At 41.6% G+C, this 15,181-nt stretch overlaps 1 protein-coding gene across 7 annotated transcripts in view; it reads right to left on the bottom strand.

Annotated features, from left to right (window-relative positions):
* LOC143639124 (integrator complex subunit 6-like) overlaps positions 1-8,393 on the bottom strand; it is a 65,162-nt gene extending 56,769 nt beyond the window's left edge. For 6 of the 7 annotated variants that reach the window (XR_013154666.1, XM_077107286.1, XM_077107288.1 and 3 more), the window contains exons 1-2: positions 7,936-8,393; positions 7,727-7,804 (exon numbers count right to left, since the gene is read on the bottom strand). Coding sequence is in view for 5 of the 7 variants with exons in the window: in XM_077107286.1 (XP_076963401.1) it covers positions 7,727-7,804; positions 7,936-8,046 (189 nt within the window). In the remaining 2 variants the exon portion in view is untranslated. Of the gene's footprint in view, positions 1-1,636; positions 5,881-7,726; positions 7,805-7,935 lie in introns of those variants that run through there. The other variant, XM_077107289.1, reaches the window with a different exon arrangement.
* Positions 8,394-15,181: the final 6,788 nt, after the last annotated feature.

The following is a 15,181-nucleotide window of genomic DNA, read 5'->3' as shown; positions in this document are numbered from 1 at the left end:
TAAGTAAAATATAAAAAGGGGCTGGGGATGGGGCTCAGTGGTTAAGCACCCCTGGGTTCAATCCTCGGTACTAAAACAAACAAACAAAAGACATAGTTTATTTAGCTTCATATATTCACAAAATATTAAATTTTCCATTATTCGGTACAGCATCTACTTACAGACTAGCAACTTTTCAAGTGCTCAATAACCACACATAGCTCATAGATACTGTGCTGAAGAGTGTAGATAAAGTCAATCTACACATATGAAAAACTGCCACTTTCTCTGATGGAAGTTGTGAGGAAGAAGCTGGGAGGATATGCTTTTAACAAATCAAGTTGGAAACCCAAACCCATTTATCAATAGTAGAAACAAAAATACACACGATACTTGTGGTTTTTGTTTTTTCACTTTTTGCAGGTGCTGGGGACCAAATCCAGGGCCTCTGAGTATGCTAGGCTAGTTCTCTACCACTGAGTACACCCGCTACCAGTAAGCTGTACCCCCAACCCATAAACACAATAGTTCTATGGCTAAGTGACCACTAAGGGTTAAAAAGGCTTTCCTAAGGAGGAAGTTCTGGGAAGTTAATCATCATTTCCAACCTTGTACTCAGGACATAATGTGTTCTAAGCTCCCAGTACACATACCAAGGATCTGCCTGGATCTCTCATTTACACTCTATTGGTCAAAGGGAACTGGCCATGTTTACAAAGTTTCAGGTTCCTTTCTTCACATCCTCTACGCCAAACAGAGGGTCCTTCAATCTGGCCTTTCCCCAGAAAGCAATTTCTCCATGAGACATGAAGCAGCTGCCTGATTTGGTCACTCTGTTGAAACTGAGAACCCTGTGTTCCAAGCAGTTCAAATTAGCTTCCTGACGCAAAGGCAAACTGAAAAGGAAAACATTTGCCCTCTCCTTTTCTGCTCCTCACTGCCTGCTACCACTCCCATCCCGATGCCAAGGCCAAACACTTTCAAGCAACCATCTTATTAATGCAAAACTAGGCAACATCAACTACATCTTCTGGGTTTCCCTCACCTTTCAATTTCCCCTCTCACCAGCCCACTTCAAGGAATGCTGTATAATAATAATCAAACAAGCACAGAGACAGATAACAACCTTGCCCCATTTTTCTTCAAATCCGCTGAATAGCTCTTCATCTCAAAATATACACACTCTAGCCTGTAGGCTTCAAAGTCCTTTTGCTGTCTAGCCTGAACTAGTTACAATCTTGACCAGATGAACTGAATTCTCGCAGAGGCCTGTGCATCCTCCCTCCATCTTTCCTCTCTAATTCTTTGGTTAAGAGTCCACTAGTCTTGACAGCACCCATACCCTCACCTACCTTCTCCAGTCACCTTTTCCCAACAACTATTCTCAAGACCCCTGATGACTAGAGCCATATCTTTTACTATTCTGGTCCCTTTAGGCCACATGTTTCTTGGTGTCACTTTAGGTCCTTATAACAAAGTCTGGTGCACAGGTGATGCTCAATAATCATATGGTAAATAAATAGCTAGACTGCTGTAGCAGCAAACCACCTTCAGACTATACCTTGGAAGTCAGGCCAAGGTATTCAGACTATCCATGGAAAAAAAAACATTTTAATCATATCACTGTAATATTTATATAAGCCAGACCCATATTTACCTGCAAGCGGGGAGGGAGGCATTATAGAAGATGCAAAAGGCATTTTCTGGGTTGATGGAAACAATCTCTATCTTGGCATGGGGATGTGGTTGCATGAATGTATAAATATAAAAATGCATCAAGTCATTAGGATTCCTGTATTTTACTGTATATAAAATATACTTTGATAAGCAAAAGAGAGAAAAAGGAGGTATATACACTCATTTTATAAAAATATAATTCTATCATATCATAAACTGAACCCATATGAAAATGTTAACTGTAATAAACATTAAACATATTAAACTGTTAACAGTGGTCACCTTCTGGTGAATAGTTGTAGCAATGAGAGGGGAAGGGGGGTAAGTAGCTTTCACTCATACATATTGCCTCAAATTTTTTCTCCACTTATTGACTATCTACTAAAATCGAGGCACTCCCATAGGTATCAGAGGTACAAATATAGCAATGTTCCAATATATGCCCTTAAAAAGATTGCATTTTTAGGCCAATATGAATTCTAACATTCACCATCTAATGCATATGCTAGGGACTGGGGATGAAGCTCGGTGGTAGAATGCTTGCGTGGCATTCATGAGGACATGGGTTTGAACCTCAGCATCCACACACATAAAATAACATGCTAAATGTGTATGTGTATGTGTTCAGATACACACACAGAGATGTGGATATATAGTTAAGGTATGTGGAAAGTGTTAAGGGATCACAGAAGGAATTGTTACACTGTTTGGAGTAGGGGTGGGGAAGAGGAGCCAGGTAAGTTTTGATAATTGTGGAATGAAGAGTTGTGATGTCAGGCTAACTAGTATGTCCCAGACAGAGAGAACAAGGTATGAAATAGCAAAAGATACAGTAAGTTTGGAAAAGGGGGCTTAATTTCTCCTTGTGATTGGATACTGATGCCCATTAGAAGAGAAAAATGTGGAAAGAAATTGTTGGAAAGGTAACACAGGGCCAGATCACAAAGGGCCTTGGAAGTCAGGCCAAGGTATTTGGACTTTATTCTGAAATGTAATGAGGAGCCACTGGAAGATTATTTTTCATAGAGGAATGATGATTTTATTGCACTTCATTGTGTTTTATTAAGTTTATCAGGCAGTGGTACATGCCTGTAACCCTAGTCACTTGAGAGGCTGAGGCAGGAGGACTGCCAAGGTTGAAGCTAACCTCAACAACTTAGCAAAACCCTGTCTCAAAATAAATAAAAATAAACATAAAAATGGCTAGGGATGTGGCTCAGTGGTAGAGCACTCCTGGGTTCAGTCCCCAGTAGAAGAAGGAGGGGGAGGAGGAGAGAAGAAGAAAGGAGAAGAAGAAAGGAGGACAAGAAAGAAGGAGAAGAGAAGGAGAAGGAGAAGGAGAAGAGCAATCTGTTGGCAATGAAGGGGGAAATTTGTTGAAAAGCAAGACTATCAATTGAGTGGCTGATGTGACAATGGTCCAGGGAAGAAATGATGAAGGTTAAAACTTGGAGCAAATAAGAGTGAATGGATACAAGAGAGGTTGAAGATACAGAATAGAGAGGCATCCATAATTTTGTCAATGTCCCCTAGTTATCTTAGAGTTTGGACCCTACTCTGAAAATTGTACTTACTCCCTTGCCCAGAGATCTAGTCTCGTACATTAACCCTTCCCTTTTCTTTTTGATTTTTTAATTTTTTGATGGACCTTTATTTTATTCATTTATTTATATGCAGTGCTTAAAATTAAACCCAGTGTCTTAAAACATGCTAGCAAGTACTCTACCCCTAAGCCCCAACCGTTCCCTTTTCTTATCTCAAAATAACTACTGCCAAATGCCTCCAATGGGCAGTGAGGAAGGTGAAAAAGAAAGCAAAATCACAAGTGAAACAATCCATCATGAAAATCATTGCACTGCCTTCCAGCATTTTGTATTAAAATCACCTTGCATTTTCTAAGATGTCACCCAAAGCACTTCCTCAGCTTCCTAGACAATGAAGGGCACCCTTCAAAGTCGTCCCTTTTCCAAATAAGGGCCATGGAATATATTCATGGGTATATGTAAAAGGTATGTCTTAGTTAAAATTCCAATAAATGTCTATATAACACACGTCATTTTAAAAGCTTAAGTTAATTTCCTTGATCTGTAAGCCAAAATTCTGCCTTTTTCTGATACATGCAGACACCAGGAAGCCAAGCTAGCTACAGAATGTGAAAAAAAGCAACCTTCAAGGGAAATTTCCCCCTTTTCAAATGTTTCAGGTTTTCAAATTGCTGGATTAGGATATATCTTTGAAACAGTATCTCTTCCTATTTATATATTTTTAAAAAATTCTGTACACTATTTTTATACCTGTGTTTCAACTATTTCTAGAAAAATGACTCCATTTTATGTTAAAAATAATTTCCCTCAGGCTGGGGCTGTAGCTCAGTGGTAGAGTGTTTGCCTCATACATGCTAGGCACTGGGTTGATCCTCAGCACTACATAAAAATAAATACATAAAAGATACTGTTTTTTTTATTTACAACTAAAAAAACTTTAAAAAAATCCCTTAATAAAATAGAAATAATTTTAAGAAACTAGCTTCAAATATAAAAGTATTTTGATTACTTATGCTAATATAAATCCCAGACTGGTGGCTTACATTCTTTCAACAAGCATTCCTCTCCTCATCACTGAATAAAAGGAACTTGTAATTCATAACAATACATACAAGACAGCAGAACCTCAGCCAAAATGATTAGGGATTATTATGCACACACACACATTTTTTAAAGCCACATTCTGTATTAGCCTTGTAAGGATGTATTGGTAATTTCAAAGTATTAAATAGGGTTTTATCCTAGCTGTGAACACTAAAGATGCATTGTATAAATAAATGTTAACAGTTGTGATACTATTTATAAAACTTGTTTACAGAGTAACACTTAAAACAGATGTGGCACACTATGCTTACATTCCATATGCTTTTTTATATGATCCCCAAATCAAGCTTAATTCCATCCATGCAAAGCTAACTGCAAATAAAAGGTATGACTAATTTTAAAAGAACACACAGCTATTTGCCAAGAGGTATGCAATAAAAAATTACTAAGTCTTTGGCGAAATACTATATTTACATACTCAACAGTATACATCAGGAAAAATTCCAGTCACAGTAACTTTTCACAAGATTTATTATCAGAACTTGTAAGTAGATATACTGGGAATAGTGGCATGCCTGTTAGGGAAAAATCTCCCAACCAAATGCACAACTCATGCCTGTTACAATACCAATAGAAATGGCTCCTCTAGTAGAAAATAAAATTCATTTTACAGTATTTAGAGTTGGATAGAACCAAAATCTGAGAAAAACAGTTACAATGGTTCTCTAACCTTAGATAAATTTAAAAAACACACAGAGATTATTCTTCAAAGAATAATCTACTAATAAAACCCTAACATCACTTTGCTCAAAGGACCTCAGACTCCTAATGAAGAATGAACCCTTTTAAGTAGGAACTAAGATACCTGCTGACAATCAAAGAAAGGCCTGTTTCATAAACAGTGAGATGACGGAAAACAGATCTATGATTCCTAACTGTTAGCAAGTAAAAGACTAGAGTAAATCTTAAGAAAAAAAAATCACCAGATATTCTAAAATATCTAACCTTCCAAGCAGACTAGATCCTAAAAGCAAAAGAACAGAATGATGGCTAGGGGGCGGTTAGGAGTGAATGATCACAAAGAGGCTCAGAAGAGGAAAATATTACCAAAACATGACCTATGTTTTTTGAATTTGTAGTACGAAAAACAAAATGAAAAGAACATCATGAGATCATTAACCTTTTTCTAGAACATGTAGTTATCACTTAAGAGTAAAGTTGAAGCCCTTAAAAACTGTGGAAAAGCAAAAAGACTAAGATAATCAAAGATCAATAATAAAACACATAAACAAAGTAGCTTACCATATTTGACCTAATGAGGAAAAAATCAAATGTTTTTTGCTTTTGAAAAAATAAATATAGTATAAGGTAACAGGATAAAAAGAGCCAACAGATGAAATTTCTACTGAACTAAAATCCATCTTTTTTTCCCTTCTTTTCCATCTGGAGCTTCTTTAAAACCACAGTTAAGATATATAAGCACTAAAAAAATTTAAGTATTGAAAACTATGTGGCAGCTGGAGTTAAAAGAGTAGGATAAAACTTTCTTTTTCCTTTCCAAAGAAAATGATTCTATAAACATTGCCATGCAAGTTTTATAGATAATATATATGTGTGTATATATGTGTGTGTTTCTCTCTCTCTCTCTCTCTCTCTATATATATATATATATATATATATATATATATATATATTCATTTGCTAAGTAAGTCTTAGCATTTTTTAAATGTAAGTAAGTTGTTCCTTTAAAGGAAAAAAACAGGCACGCTACTTTGTAGTTTATCCTTTTTACTTTTCCACATTGAGGAGCATGCCTTCAAACGTTCACACTACAAATGATGTGTTCTCATCTGTATTAGTAGTCAAAAAGGTGTGGCCATTTAAACCCAGGATATACAAACATGTGCTTTAGTAGGTGTAAAAAAAAATTGTCAGAAAACTGACATTTTTCAAAAAGCTAATGGCATTTTGAAAGATATATACTTTGTAAAAAGATATATTAAAAAACTGAAAACAAAGCAATGAAACCAGAACAGTGTCAAGAGGGACCTATTAATGAAATTGTTAACGGAAGCTACAGGTTACCAAATTAGCTTCCCTTTGGTTTTCTTATGTCTGAAGGGAACTCTTTGACCAACTATTCAGTCTGGTAGATTCCAGTCATTAAAACACCTCAGTCTGCTGAAACGGATTACAACACATGCAGACCGCACCTCTGCAGCACTATGGAGATAATTCCGAGGGGGAAAAGTCTAGTGAAAGACGTCAAGGATTATAGTAATAACTTTAAATTGACAATATATTCAAGCATGTCTCTTACACAGGTTGGTTTACCAGTTTGAGTTCTATTTTATCTGGCAACTTCAGGCGAAGAAGTTCTTTATCTCATCACCATGAGAGAGCATAAACGAACTATCCGACATTGGCTAAGTCCTCCCTACTTTCCTCCGGTGGATCAGAACTCTGAGAATCTACTCATCGAATTGGGTGGGTATAACTGCTCACATTTTAGTCTTCCCTTCCTTTCTTGCTTGTCCCTGGACAAATCCCTACGTGGCTGGCAGAAACCTAATTTCTGATGCAAATAGGTAGGGTTGTGCATGGGCATCTCTCCCACGTCGTTGCTTCCCTGGAATCTCAGATGAAACACTAACAGTAGCTAAGGTAACAGAATGGGGCTGAACCTGACCCAGTCCCCAGCAGAAACTGAGTTTCTGGGCCTGGGGGTTGGGAGCTGGCTGGGCGGACAGATTTCCGATTGGGCGGGGGTAGGTTTGAGGCTGCAGAGTGCAAAAGCAGTGTGTGGCCTTTGAAGGCCGGCGGCTGGCGCTGCCAAGCTTTGGCAGGAAGGGGAAGGGAGCGAGAGGAAGAGGAGGAGAAGGAGAAACAGCGAAAAATCTGAGGAGGGGGAGGAAGACTGGGCAGGCCAGCGGAGGGGAGGAAGGAGGAACCTGAGGAGGAGCTGGGGCTCCAGGAAAGCCCGCGCGCCCAGTCCGCAACACCTCCCGGTGGAGTTTCAGGCTCCGCCCGCCCGCCCGGGCCGGGCCGCGCGCAGAGCTCTCCGAAGGGGCGGGTCCGCCTTACAGCCTCCCTCCTGGGCTCCGCCCTCCTTCCTCCTTCTTCTGCTCCCTCCCCTCCTCCTTTCCATCTCCGCAGCGCCCTCAGACTCTCTCTCTCTGCCTCATACAAAAGCAAAATGTCCGCCATCTTCCGAGGCGGCCGCCGTTGTCGCGCCAAGACCTCTGCCCTCCCGCTGTTTCTCCGGGGGGGGGGCGCGGGTGGGCTCCCCTATCCCGGATCCCGGGCGCCTTGGCTCTTCGGAAGTGGCTGACTGCACCGCTCCGCCCGCCCTCTGCGTCCCCCACCCACGCCCGCACGCCCTCCGGGGACGCAGGACCGTGGCGGGAGGGGGCCGAGGCGCCGGCAGCCCCAGCCGACTTGCTGCTGCTTCTCACCAATCACTCCCTGGATGGCCCGCTTACCTTGATGCAGTACGGGGGCTCGTCGTAGGTGACCAGCATGTACCTGTCTCCGCGGCTGGCCGGGTCCCGGGCGCGCAGCTGCGGAACGAGGGATGACGGAGGGGGTCGCGTGGAAAAGGAGGGGAATGACACGAGCGTTACAGAAGCACCTAAATCCACCTCCCAATCCCTCAGGAACTAGACCCATCACTCCCCTCCCCTCCCATTACCTTCAAAAATAACTCCACAGCGCCTTTGGCAATGTCCAAATAGGAGGTGCCCAGGTCAGTGCGCTGGTTCATGGAGGCGGACGTGTCTATGAGGAACAGCAGGATGGGCATCTTGCCCCGCACCCCTGGCTCTGCTCCCCACTCTCCTGGCCCTCTTGCCCTCACTGCCACGTACGGCCACCCGAACCCTGAACTCTGGCAGAGCCAGGGGGCAGGGAGAAAGAGGAAGAGGGGGAGACGGGACGGGACAGATGGGACAGCTCCTAGAGTCCTCTTTTAGCAGCCCCACCTCCTTTCCCTGCACGGGAACTTGAAAGTGTGAGCGTGTGTAGCCCTCGGGGACCTCCCCCCTCCCCTCTCCTCCTGCCACCACAACTGCCGCCGCTGCTGCTGCCAGGACTACTGCCTAAGCATCCGTCTGCACTGACTAGAGTGCTCGCCCCAGACTGAGAGCTCTCTCTGTTCACCGACACACAACTTCTGTCTGCTCACCTACCATCAGTACCATGTGACCACAATCCACGCCATTGGCTGCCAATTATCTTGAATTTGCATATTCATCAGATGACAGGACACGGGGAGGGACTTGGGCGAACCCAGGGTGTTGAAATTAGAACCAAGACAGGGGGTAAAGGGAAATGTAAAGGACCCTTGGTAGGCTCAGATTCTCAGTTAAAGGACTTGGAAGCCTTTAGGATGACTCGTGCAGGTGGCTTGGATAGATTTTCTCTTGCTCCTCAAAGATGGTAACTCGAAAGGAATAGTGAATTGAGCAACAGTTGTATAGAAGTACAGAAGCAGATGCTTGGACGGGCCGCACAGAAAATGCTTTACTAACTGCAACCGATCAATCCTGCCAGTGGCTAAGACCAAAACATTTCAGAAGCAAAGTTTCCTGGTCAGAATTACTCGCATTCCTTTGGATTCAGCACTGGCTTGATCGGTATTTGTGCATTATTTGCTGACCTTGTATTCCATATATATTTAGTTAGAAAGGAAACTAAATCTTTAACAAATACGGAAACTGGCGTTTTGTAAACACAGACTTCTTCAGTTTTATTCAGCTCTTTGAAGCATTGGCAAGCCTGTGATAATTCCACCACTGTGTGTCTGCACAGCCTTTACACTGGGAGGTTTGCCAACCTAAATTCAGCTTCAATTCACAATTGAGCACCCATGAAGTGCCAGGCACCCGTGGTAGACTTATTTAATCTTTGAAATAATTATGGTAAATGACATCATACTCAATTTTCAGAATAGGAAATTGCAGCTCCTGAGATTAGGGTAACAATGGGGATGCGGTCAGGTCTGTCTCTGTGGAAGGGGTCAGTAAGTAAGTGGTCAACTAGACATGGTGGTGACCATGTGACACAATTTTTAAATACAGAGTATTTCTAGCAACATGCTATGCACACATGATGTAGAATCCTGAGCCTCAATGAGTTTGCACTTTTGGTGAGTAGAGATGATCTCTCTTACACACACATGTATAATCTTTTAAATGTTCGATGTAGACATCCTATGTATTTATTCTATGTGTTATACATATTCTGTATGCATACTCAATAGTATTTTCAGGGAAATAAGATTTCAAAAGAGGTCATGTGGCAGGGACAAACAGTGATGCAAATAAAAAGTTCAATGGAAGCAATGGTCCAGTGTTCTAGAAGTTCAGAAAGTTTCAAGGTCAAGGTACAAAGAGGGACCGGAGGGACTCTGGTTGGAAGGAATGGTATGAACGAAAATTCAGTCAGAGACTGTACTATGCACGGTGTATTTCAGGCCAGTGTGGTGGAATGTTAGGAAACTGATGGAGAAATAAGGATGAAAAAACTACAATATGTGTATCCTGCTGATACAAATATTATGGAGGACAATAGCTTTATGGGCTAGGGTACTAAAAGTATAGGAATGATGTGGGCCTGTATATTAGTTTTGTATTTCTTTGTAACAAGTTAGCACAAATTCAGCAGCTTAAAATGGCACATGCATCTATTACCTATCTCATGGTTTCAAGAAGTCAGGGGTCTGGGTTTAGCTAGCTGATTCTCTACTCAGTCTCACAAGGCTATAGTGAAGGCCTGGTCAGGCCATTTTCTTCTGGAGGCTCAACTGGAAAAAGAATCATTTTCTGAGCTCATGCAGACTCTTGGCAGAACTCATTTCCTTGAGGCTGTATGTATGCAAGCTAGATGCCTCCCTCAGGCCCACCTGCTATTGCAGTTCCCAGCCATGGGGGCATGGCCTTGTCTTCAGGGAAATCTCTCACTCTGATCTGCTAATGAGGAACCTCATATAACATAATCATTACCTTTGTCATGTTCTGTTCACTAGAGGAAAGCCACAGGTCCTGCAGGAGATTACATTGGATGTAATAATACTAGTAGATGTAGATCATGGGAACCATCTAAGAATTCAGCCTATCATTAGGTAGGGAGAAGATCATTACCTGGAAACACCTAGCTCAGTTTTGGTTAAAGTAAATTCTGAGTAATAATATGACATGTTCAGCCTGCCAAAATACATGCATTGGGTTAGTTGATTGCTTAGACTATGCTTTTGTTGAAGAATTATAGAATTTCTTATTATAAGTTTATATTTTATTGTGATTGATATATATGTATGTATATATACATATATTTATATACATATATGTATATATATATATGTGCAAACACACACACACACACACACACACACACACACACATATATATATATATATATATATATATGTATATATATATGTATATATATATATGAAAAGACTGCTAAGTCATGATATGCCCCAGTTCACAAGTGGCATTTTAAGATGACATTTAAAAAAATTCCTCTACACTTTCTCTCAACTTTTTTCCAACTAGCGTGCCTTACTTTAATAATCAGAAAAGAGGCTATGTTAAAAATCACGTACAAAGAACTTGAAAAAGTCCCTCCCAGGTGAATAATATGGAAACTCTTTTCAAACTGATTGCCGCAGTCTGGCTGGGCACAAAATAACTGAGCCGCCACAAGCCTTGTAGGTTCAAACAGCAACTCTTTATTCCCGAACTCTCACTCAACACACACTTCCCCAGAAGACACTCCCTCCACTGGGCTCCGCAGGATCCGCCCTAATCCCTAGCCACCCTAATCCCAGAGCAGGGTCACCTTTCAACCATTCCCTCTAGCAAAATGCCAGGCGTTATTCAGACTAAACTGTGGCTCTCAACACATGATTTACCAGCATTAGTGAAGGACAAATAGTTTCATTTACACAATTCTGCAGTGGCTGAGGACATGCAGCTCCCACAGTGTGGACCTCTGTAAAAAAGTATTCTTTCCAGGCAGGCAAATGCCTTTTAATATATTTGTGTGTTTTGTTTTTTCTAACAAGGCATGTTATTTATTCTTTGTGGCATGAGCTCAAATGTAATTGAAATAATGAAAACATAGAATCTGAAAAATACCACGTCTCATAAAATACAAAAATGGTGACAATATACAAAAAATACCAATTTACTGAATGTATTATTTATTCACATTAAACCAAAACCTAAGCCCTCAGTGTGCAACCACTCTTCCTTTTCTGAAGGAAAATAAACTCTTTATTATAGTAGAGGGTATATAGACCTCTATAGCATATTTCTTTGGCATACATCAACACTAAAACTCCAGAGCTCTTTTGACATATTTTTGCTACAGAATATCAACCCCCTTGTATTGGGGTCATTTGTGCCTTGAATGGACTTATTTGTCCCACTAGAACACAAACTCCTTGAGCTCAGCCAGTACCTGTAACAAATGTGTGGTATAAAATACTTGCTTAATAAATGTTTGTTGGGCTGGGGATGTAGCTTAGTGGTAGGGCCCTCATCTAGCTTGTTTGAGGCCACAAGTTCAATTCCAAGTACTTCAAAAATAAATAAATACATAATAAAACAAAAATACATGGCTGCAAAAAGAAATTGTCAACTATGCTGTGGTTCTCATTCTTTCCCTGTTTTCCTACTTGGGTATTATCCTGTGGCTCTTTTCCTGGCTACTCAGCCCTGCTGTGTTGCTCCTGCCTGCCAGCCCCTATCAGAGTTGGCTTGTAGGACCAAGTCCTTGTCCCTAGGGATCAACAGCCTTTTAATTTGGGGCACCAGTAGGCCCCTTCAGACTAAGATCTTGAATTGACATCCTTCCCCTCCAAACTCTGGCAGCATCCCTTATGTTCCAATCATCCTACTTTATAAAGTGACAGTGGCACTGCTCACTGTCACCCTCAGTCAAATCTTCTTCCCAACTGTTACCTAACTTCAGGCTCATTTTTCACTGTCAGGCCTCTGACCGATAAACTGATTCTTTTTTTTTTTTTTTTTTCATTGTAGTTCTAATCATCCTGTCTTCTTTCTAGTCATCTCATGTTTTTTGAACTTGTGGGCTCTTGAAAATAGTTTCCTCTTTCTTCTGTATGTCTCTGGTCTTTATCTGCTTTTCATTCACTAGGAGCCCCTAAATCAATTTGCTTTTCTACCTTATCACACTCCCCTATTCCAGAACTCTCTACCTCATGTCTGAGGCCCCATTTGCTTCTTGGGAAGGAATTTTCTACAAAGTATTCTCTCCTGGCTTCTATTCCCTTCACACAGATGTTAGAAGACTTTCCCCTTGTTTACCCTTCATATGGCTGGCCACCATGTGGTCCACCACCATGTAGGACACCGACACTTTGCTTTGGTGAAGGCCTCTTTGACTTCTCCCTCTGAAGATTTCTTCCCTCTTGGCTTCAAGCAGCTCCTAATCACCACATCTTGACAAAAACATCTTACTTAACCTCCTCCCAAAACCTGCCTTTCAGGGCTCAGAGGGGAGTTCAACCTCCCGCCTGCTTTCTCCACCACCCACTCACTCCTCAACCATGCACAATCTGGTTTCTCTCCCCAGCACTCCATGGAAACCACTCAGAGGTCCCCAGTGGCCTGCCCCTGACCAAGTTCAATGGTCTGTTCTATATTTTCCTTTGTTGATTGCAGAGCTGTTTGTCACTTGCCTTCCTGAGCTCCCCCCACCCCCATCTACCTTGCTTTTCATCACCTGCCATTTCTCCTGGAGTCTTTTGACCCCTTGGACTTTTTCCCCCAACATTTGCTAATTCCTAGCTTAATCTCTTTCCCATTCTGTAGCTACTTATTTCTTCCCTCTGCCCTCACAAAGGACTGTGTTATTTCCACAGTCTGTTCATTTAGTCATCCTTTCTTTGTTTTTTTTCAAATATTTCTTGGGTAGGCCTTGCAGATGACAGGCAATGACAATACATAGGGGAATAAGGGAACCAGCACACTTTAGTGATTAAGTCCTTGGATTTGGGGGGTTGAATTCCAGCTCTGCCATTTACCAGATTGTGACCTTAGGCAAATTATTTAATCTCTCCCTGACCCAGCTTTATCATCTAAATAACAGTAATAATAATAGCATCTCAGGATTGTTTTGAAGATGATATGAATTAATACTTATAAAGCTCATATAGAAGTGCTTAGTAGAGAGTAAGCTCTTCACATGTATTAAATAAAAGCAATAATAGACATAGTCCAGGACTGAGGCTGGGCTCAGTGGTAAAGCGCTTGCCTAGCATGTGTGAGGCACTGGGTTCAATTCTCAGCACCACATATAAATAAATAAATGTCCATCAACAACTAGAAAATTAAAAAAAAAAAAAATAGACATAGTCCACTGGGCAGGGTGGTGCATTTCTGTAATCCCAGCTACTTGGGAGGCTGAGGCATGAGGACCACAAATTCAAGGCTAGCCTGGGCAATTCAGCAAGACCTCATCTCAAAATAAATTTAAAAATAGTTGAAGCTGTGGCTCACTGGTAGAACACTTGCCTAGCATATGCAATGTCCTGGGTTTAATCTCCATCACTGCAAAAAAAGTTATAGTTCATACCCTCATAAAGCTTATATTCTAGAAGGAAAATAAGCAAAAGAGCAGATGCGATAACATATTAAATGCTGTCAGACAGGAAATACAGGAAGTTATGGAAGCAACAAGAATGAGGACATATTCTAAAAGGAGTAGAGAGTTTAGGGATGCATACAGAGGTTTCCTGAAGGGTCTGACTTTGTAACTGTCTATTATAATCTTGTTCTGAGGTGTCCTTCAAAAATTCATGTGTGAGATAATGCAAGAATGTTCAGAGGTGAAAATATGAGAGCTGTGTCTTTAATTTAAACTCCCTTAGGATTTTCCCACGTAGCCAAACCGTTCACACCATCTGCGCTGGTTTCGGACTAAAGGTAATTCTGTGTGCAGGGGGACAAGGTGAGTTTGAATTGCCTGTGGGCCACCCAAGTAGAAATAACCAGGAAGCAATCTGGAGTGGTGAAGTATAAACATAAACCTCAGAAGGAGGAGAAGCTGCACAGGCAGCTTTTTTTTAATATAGTAGAGTTTTCAATGCTTCATTGCTTACATTTTACTATGTGCAAGGCAAGGACCTTGCACTTTGCACACCTTATCTTGGGGCCATAGTCCGGTGAGATAGGGACTATTCTTCCAAGAGAAGGTGGGGAAACCTAGGTCCCTCTGCTGATCAGTTGCCTGACCCTAAGTCCAAGCTCACCTTCCCCACTGTGCAGAAATAATATCACAATGAAAGAGTGTGTGCTGGGTGCCCGAGAGCCCAGATATATGAGAGCAGTCCAGCATGGATCCAGGTTGCCAACAGAGAAGCCCAGGAAGCCAGGACAGCAGGATGCAGATGGGCCACAGAGAGGAGGGCAGAAGTCAACCAGCTTCAAGCAGCAACACAGTCTGGGGACTGCCCTCCTGCATTCCCCAAGAGACTGGCCTTGGGTAATCCATCTTTTGGGACTGTATGGAGCCTCAATTTGCTGTGATCTATCTACTGATAGATCTGATCAACTTGTGCTGAGGGGGGCTGGGGTTGTGGCTCAGTGGTGGAGCACTTGCCTAGCATGTGTGAAGCAGTGGGTTTGAGTCTCAGCACCACATATAAGCAAATAAATAAAGATTCATGCATAATTAATAAAATATTTTTAAAAAACCCTTGTGCTCAGGGAACCCTCTTTCTGAAACCCAATGGGAGGAGAGCTGCTGAGGGATGGTGATGATAGTGAGACACCCAGAAAATCAAAGTGAAATCAGGCATCTGTCAATCAAAGGCAACCAAGTACCCAGCAGAAAGCCAAGTACAATTCTTTTTTATTAGCTGTTCCCTTCTGCCAAGTTCCAGGCACAGCTAACTGTATGGATGTTTA

This window comes from Callospermophilus lateralis, chromosome X, assembly GCF_048772815.1.
Source record: "Callospermophilus lateralis isolate mCalLat2 chromosome X, mCalLat2.hap1, whole genome shotgun sequence".
Lineage (NCBI taxonomy): Eukaryota > Metazoa > Chordata > Mammalia > Rodentia > Sciuridae > Callospermophilus > Callospermophilus lateralis.
The sequence above is the reverse complement of the archived record's forward strand: the minus strand, read 5'-3'. Positions and strand labels throughout refer to the sequence as shown.